Source organism: Aegilops tauschii, chromosome 4, assembly GCF_002575655.3.
Source record: "Aegilops tauschii subsp. strangulata cultivar AL8/78 chromosome 4, Aet v6.0, whole genome shotgun sequence".
NCBI classification, from domain to species: domain Eukaryota; kingdom Viridiplantae; phylum Streptophyta; class Magnoliopsida; order Poales; family Poaceae; genus Aegilops; species Aegilops tauschii.
In genome coordinates, this window is record NC_053038.3 from 86861184 (window position 1) to 86868850 (window position 7667).

Consider the following 7667-nt stretch of genomic DNA (forward strand, 5'->3'; position numbering starts at 1 on the left):
AACTTCTTTCCTCATATTATTTGTAACGACTCAAATTTTCGTTTGTATTTTCTCTCTCTCTTATTCAGCAAATTGGGCTTGGTTATTTTCCAAAATAAAATGGAAAAGGTGCACTCAGCTAATATTGCAGTGTCATTAATAGATATATCTTCTTTGTTACTGTTTATGATGCCAATGAGGTCATCTTGGTTGTAACATCTTCATTTCTCGTTGTTGTAACTTCTTAGTCATGCTTACTAATTTCAACTTTCTAGGATCCAATTAAAATTCCAATGACACAGCAAAAACTTGTTTGTTTAACTGGTTTGCTATTGTAACTTGTTACTCTAATCATACTACTAACTTCAACTTCTCAGGATCCAGGCGAAACTCCAATGGCACAACAAGTACCTTTTGAAAAACTTACTTGTTTAACCAATTTGCTAATGTAACTTGTTGTTCTAATCATGTCGCTAACTATAACTTTTCACGATCTAATCAAATTGCCAATGGCACAACGGGTTCCTTTTGAAAAACTAGTTTGTTAACTTTTTTGTAGCTTGATTCTCTAATCATGTTACAAACTTCAAATTCTCACGATCCAATCGAAACTCTTTTATATCTTGTTAGTTAAACTGGTTTGTTGTTGCAACTTTCTTTTATCATGTTTTACTAACTTCATTTTTCAATATCCAACTGGAACTCTAATGGCACAATAGGTTACCCCAAGATCAAATACGGAGGTCCGTTTGGACATGATCATCTAAGAGAAGTGGCACCAGTCCAATCCCGCGTCATGAACAGCCAAGTGTTGGTGTTCTAGAGACTGGACTATCGGCGAAAAGAGAGTGTATCGATGCGCTCCAAGATGAAGTTGACATCTTGAGGAAACAAAAAACATAGTAAAATGGAGTACTCACCAAAAAACCATAAATATTTGTAGGAATTCAGAATGAAGCAAGCTGAGACCACATTGTTAAGCATCTGCTGGACAAACCCAATGGAAATTCAATTTCTTAAATCGTAGGTGAAATGGTTGTTTCCATTGTTTAATGACCTATGTGTTCCTGTAATAGATGGAGACCATTCGTTTTCAAGATTATGTAAAAATTGATTAGACTTTATGAAATAATTCATTTTGTTAGCTAGGCCAGCATAAGATATACGCCAATCATCCTGAATGCAACATTGGGCAAAATGGGCCGAAAGAGCTAGTGCACAAACGGGCTGAAAGCACCACATACCGCTATTAGACCAAAATGCTCCATGGGTCACAAATGGGCCAAAAGAAAAAATAGCGGACCATATAAATGGGCCCAAAGAGAACAACAAGCCGTAAATTAGCAGAAAGATACCATTGGCCAAAATCAACCTAGACGAACAACGGATCGTAAATGGGGTGAAAGAGGCCAATGAGGCATTTTTTTTGTCATGGAAGTGCACACTTCCATGATGGAAAAGTCGTTATTATCATGGAACACACTTACGACAACACAAGTATGACTATATTGATTATGTCATAAACCGTCACAAATGCACATGGATGATAGAAAATATGACTTACTATGACAAACACGTATCATCACAGATGTGTCTTTTTTATAGTTTTTGTACTCACCAACAATGGTCTTTTCATCTTCTTTTGGCTAGACACTTAGATCCTTTGTTTTTCTTTAACGGACACCTACGGGAGGGATCCCCACCTGAGTTTCACCTCATTCAAAGAAAAAATGATCCATTTTATAAGGGAATCATGATCGAAAACCTGAACAGGTTGACCATGTTTATGAGGGAAAGTAGGCCGAAAAATCTTACAAGTAACAAGGGTTAAAAGGAGCCCAGAAAAAGGCACGACCTAGCTAGCAATATAAGGACCATCACCACAAGAGACATAAGTATATACTTTGTCAAACCCTAGCAAATGCATTCTCTCACCTTTGCCCTCACTCCCTTTCTGCAAATGTCTTAGTCTCACAATCTGGCATGATGGTTCGTTGTCGGTCCTTTGGAACCAACTTACCGCTATTGCCTTGAGAGAATTGGATGTCTCGTTTTCGTTGTTGTTGGTTTATGTCCCCAATGATGCCATTAATGAAAGGTTTCTCACCCACAAGGTTGTCTTCTCATCAAAAAATGCATACAGCTTACTCACACATGAGGATGAGGATGAATCCAACACCGCGCTCATCCGAAACTCAAAGGTTCCAATCAAGATCCGGATCTTTGGTTGGCTTCTTTTCAAAGATAGTATTAACCCCAAGGCCAACCTCTTCCACAAGAACATCGCTCAAACAGTTCTTGCCTCAGGTGTCAATCTCCCTGGCAAGAAGTGCTACATATATTCATCCTCTGCCTGGATGCTGCTCTAATTTGGTAGGACCTGGGACTCCTTGCACCCTTCTCCATGGTGCTCTCCATTCTATGGAGAATTGGGGACTCTCGCAATGCCCTGGTCTTCTGCAAGGTAGTGCACTCTCCCATTGTAACTATTAGAAAACATCGTCTTTGACTTCACCCATAGTGTTTTTTTATTTAAGGATGCTACTCAAGAGGTGGTTGCCACCACAACATTACCTTGCCTCACGTTCTAGCACTCTATTGCAACACTTGATACCAAGTGGCTTAGTAATGCATTTTGGCTGGGAGCCTCTTTCCCGGTGATTGTTCAGAAAAGTTAACTCATATTTTGTTAGACAAATCATGATTAGAGTTAAAGCTTAAAATCAAGGGAGTCTTACATATTTGGATGAACTGAGCCACCTAGGTCCAATATGGTAATATATACGGATGTCCCCCTATCCGATGTGTCATGGCTTAATAGCGTCAGCTGGCTGGTCAAATGGCGTTGTGTGGCTTTTGGACTTAGATGACACATGCTACACTTCGAGGACATGGATGCCGATTTTCATAGTTCGAGGACCTATGTGGCATCCTTGAAAAAGTTTGAGGACCAACAAAGCACTTCACTCTTTACATTTCTGGGGTACTACTATTGCCTACCAGCATCCGAAGATCCGGTACATTAAATCGAAGATCTGGCACATTAGATCAAGTTGGAGCGACGGTTAATATTCATTTGTCCCTATCATAAAAGAGCTCTTTGAGTATAGCTTGTAAGTTGAGGGGCGCAAATGTTTGGTTCCTGGCTGTATATACACTAAGGAATTGGTTTTTTTTTACAAAAGAAGTCGAAAATTTTAGAAGTTTTTTGGAATAAAGTTGACTTTCTTTCGCACTAGTACGTAATTTTCTGGCAATAAAAACCGAGCGCTGACTTTAGAGCAAAAGAAAAGCAATAAATATTGCTATATACAAGACACTATTCACACTATTTTGAACAATCTTTTTTTCTTGCCCTGAAGTCGACTCTGGGTTTTTGTTGGCGGAAAATTATATGCTAGTGCAAAAGTTCATTTCAAAAATCTTATGAACTTTTTTTGTAATTATTTTTTTCCAATGTATTTCCCGCAAGTTGAGTTATTGGCTTTACTTCATGCAAAGATGACGACAGCCTAGAATCACTCCGGCACTATCCGAGCCATCTTCCCTGATGGAAGGGCTGTCAAGATGTTGTGCAAGCACGCTTGTAACACTTGCGACTAATTTGGTAGCAGGAAAATTTGTGAAGTTGTCCTTTGATAGCATACTGCTTGAGATCTTCATAATAATATGTTTTTATCCTCAAATCTATTTCTGTGTCATTTATGTAAATAAACAGTTTAAGAAAAGCTTTCTGCATTCAAGAATGAAGAGAAAATAGAAGAACTGATTTGCAACGGAAGACGCCAATGTTAACACAGAAATTGCACGCTAGTATTACTGTTGGGACACAATTATTAATAGTAATTTACATGCCAACTGAAAGCTGCCGATAGACACAATGAAACCAAAGACCAAACCGTGAACACTAAACAAAGAGCATAGAGATGAACATGCACATCTCACGACTAGCACACACGATTATTACCCGACGGAGGTTTTCTAAAAAAAATTGCCTGTGCTTCTCAAGCACCAAATGTTAAAACGATGGATAAGAAGCGATCTACTCGTCCATCCTCATGACGCAGCGCAGGCCCTCCCCCTTGAGCATGAGGTCGAACGCCGTGTTGATCTGCGAGAAGGGCACGCTGTGGGTGATGAACTTCTCCACGTCCAGCTCCTTCCTCATGTACATCTCCACGACTTCCGGGAGGTCGGTCCGCGGCTTGTAGTTGCCGAAGAAGGTGCCCTTCAGGGTCCTCTCGTTGAGCAAGTTCATCGGGCTTGTCTTGAACACCGCCTCCTTGTGTGGGACGCCCACCAGCACCGCCACGCCCCACCCCTGCATCCAACACATTTCAACATTCAGTCTAAACTCTAAAAATAGAGTACAAATAATTATCATTGGAGTAGAGACTATAAATAGGTATATTGAGAGCTACGTACATCATGGACACATTCGAAGGCGGCGATCATGGCGTCGATGTGGCCAGTACACTCAACCGCACGGTCGACTCCGCCATTGGTCATCTCGACAAGCACCTGGAGAGCAACATTGCACATTGAGTTTTTGGCACAGGATTGTGCATGTCATGAAGAACGAACAAAGGTGAAAATATGTGTCGAGGGAGATGGACAGACCTCTTGCACTGGCTTGGTGTGGTCCTTTGGGTTCACAAAGTCAGTGCATCCAAATTTCTTAGCTGAAAAATAATGGACAGGATGTTCAGTGTTCCATCCAACAATATTTACCAAGATATCCTTGTTTTGCCTGAGGCAGATCGTACCTTGTTCGTATTTTGCAGGGTTCAAATCCACACCAATGATCCTTGCTGCCCCAGCCATCTTGGCCCCTTCCATGGCCTGATCATGTGAGAAGCACACAGTAATTAGTCACACAATTCTCTGCAGCCTGCAAAAATATGTCGTACTCCCTCCGTCCGAAAATACTTGTCATCAAAATGTATAAAAAGAGATGTATCTAGAACTAAAATACATCTAGATACATTTCCTTTTATCCGTTTTGATGACAAGTATTTCCGGACTGAGAAAATAGAACAAAAACATCTTGGAACGTCACTCACAGCAAGGCCTACAGCTCCAAGACCGAATATGGCCACCGTGGAACCCTTTTTCGGTTTCGCGACATTGAGGGTAGCACCAAGTCCTGCAGAAAAATGACAATTCAGCAACTAATGGAAGCACCCTGAAACACCGTTTGGATACAATGGCATGAGGAGCCATCCCTTACCAGTTGAGATACCACAGCTGAGAACACAAACTTTGTCAAGGGGCGCCTCAGGGTTGATCTTGGCGAGGCAACCGACATGAATGACGGTGTACTCACTGAAGGTGGAGGTCCCGACAAAGTGGAAGATGGGTTTCCCGTTGATGGTGAAGCGTGACTGCCCATCCCCGATCATCACGCCACGATCCACGTTGATCCTAAGGAGGTCACAAAGGTTGCTCTCCTCTGACTTGCAGTGGGCACAGTCTTTGCACTCGCCGGTGAACACCGGGAGGACATGGTCGCCCGGCACTAGCTCCGTCACACCCTCTCCGACACTTTCAACAATGCTGCAACAAGAAGCAAGTTAGTAAACAGATTTAGCAGAAAAGATAAACTACGAAAAACAAACATAATACTCATCATTCAATGAAATGCAGAAAAGGTTCACTTTAATAAAATTGACAACTGCCAAGGAATCTTTGATTATAAAGATGGTAAAGATATAACGAGGAGGTCGGCAGCTGACAGGACATGGGAAAATTAACTAGTCCAAAACCATATGATTGTCCAATGCACTTTACAGTGTGAGCTTGTGTCATGGATGACGTTAAAACATGATTCTTCATATGTTTTATCCCATGGCAATAAAGTATGGACACTTGCTGTATGTAGGTATCAATCTAATACCACTGACAGATCAGTGTTCAGGATGACTATAACTAGAAGCCAGTGTGAATAAATAATGGTCGATGATGTGTCGTGATTCTTCATATGCTTTATCGCATGGCAATAAAATACGGACACTTGCTGTATATAGTTGTCAATCTAGTAGCACTGACAGATCAGGATTCAGTAGTATGACTAAAACTAGAAGCCAATATGAATAAACTATGATTCGGGATTCAAGATTCCTCCAAGCAACAAAGCTGAAACAGAATAAGACAAGAGACAGAGAGGATGCATACCCTCCAGCTTCATGGCCCAAGATCCTAGGGAAAACCGGAGTTTGCCCCTGCACAAACAAATCCAAGCAGAACATGGCAAGTGAATTATCTATCCATTGATCCATGTGTCTTCGTCCCGACTATGAGATGCAATTGTGTATTTGTGTGGATACCTTGGCTTCCCAGAAGTAGACGTCGGTGTGGCAGAGGGCGGTGTAGAGGATCTTGACGCGCACCTCCATGGCCTGCGGCGGCGCCACCTCCACCTCCTCGATCGACAGCGGCTTCCCGGCCTCCCATGCCACCGCCGCTGCAATCAACCGTACAATTTAGATCTCCATCCTCAAACATCAATCAAATCAAAATCAGACGAAACTAGCTACTACTACTATTTCAGGAACAGACCTTTGCACTTGATCACCTTCCCGGCGGTCGCCATCGCTGTCCCTGTCGGTCGCTAGCTCCAAGAACTCGAAGAGAAAGAAGATGGATCTCTGTCGCTGTCTCTGCTTTGCAGTTCGTTGGTTGTAGATTTTGGTGAGGAACGAAGGCGAGGCGAGCCGTGTATATATAGTCCTGCCGCTGCAGGAATCGGCGAGTAATTAAGGGTATGCTTGGAGTGCAAGTAGGGAAAGAAGTTGCATTGTTTTTCTTGGACAAGGCGGCCGAAACAGGGGTGTCCGGCCTCCGTTCGCCTGCCTGCGCCGCTGCGCGCGACTCCGCTGGTTTCAAACCTCGGCCCCATGTGGTATATGGAATAATGGAAACCATGGTGGCGTGGCCAAGGGGCTACAGGTCAACGGCAGCCGAAACAGAGTAAAAAAACCCCGGAATCAATAACTCCCGAACGTCCGGATTTTAGCATCTCCTCCCGAACAATTTCGTTGCCGTCGCACGAATCTTGGCGGTCTGCGCTTGCCACGTCATCGCTGGGAGTCGTTCGGGAGGAAGGCAAAGTCACCCGAACCACTCCCTCGTTCTCCTCCTCCCATTCCTCCCACTCTCTTATCCACACTACACAACACCAGATGCCAGCGTTGGACAGGCAGGGGCGGTGGCGAAGGCCTCCGGCGGTCGGAGCAGGTCGCCGGGCGTGGGGATGGTGAGCGGCATGGCTAGGCTCCAGCGACCGCGGGCGTCTCCTCCACCGCATCCCCACCATGGATGGCCGGCCCCGAACTCCTTCGACGCCGCATCCCGTCCTTCGACGCCGCATCCCGTCCTTCGACGCCGCATCCCTGCCATGGACAGCCGGCCCCTCAAATCCTCCGACGCCGCATCCTTGCAGGTCATCCAACGTTGCATCCCCTGCCATGGACGGCCAGCCCCAAACTCCTCCGCCTGGGACTTCGGGTAGGCGGGATGGGCTCGAGGCCGCGGTTGTGGCCGGAGGAGATCCGGTGGTGCCTCGGTGGTAGCGGCAGCGAGGGCGTGGCACTGGCTATATGGGGCGCTCCATGCGGGATCCTTCCCGAGAGCGAGGGGCTGCTTAGGCTCTTCGGCTGGTCCCGCCGCTCATGGAGCCGCCCGCCTCC

General features: G+C 44.7%; 1 protein-coding gene across 1 annotated transcript; it reads right to left on the reverse strand.

Annotated features, from left to right (window-relative positions):
• Positions 1–3748: 3748 nt before the first annotated feature.
• LOC109760747 (alcohol dehydrogenase 3) lies at positions 3749–6814 on the reverse strand. Its single transcript, XM_020319553.4, has 9 exons — positions 6538–6814; positions 6306–6442; positions 6154–6200; positions 5210–5535; positions 5043–5125; positions 4746–4821; positions 4600–4661; positions 4405–4500; positions 3749–4300 (listed from the first exon to the last, which is right to left on the reverse strand). The coding sequence occupies exons 1-9, from the start codon at positions 6569–6571 to the stop codon at positions 4022–4024; spliced, it is 1140 nt and encodes a 379-aa protein (XP_020175142.1). The 5' UTR covers positions 6572–6814; the 3' UTR covers positions 3749–4021.
• Positions 6815–7667: the final 853 nt, after the last annotated feature.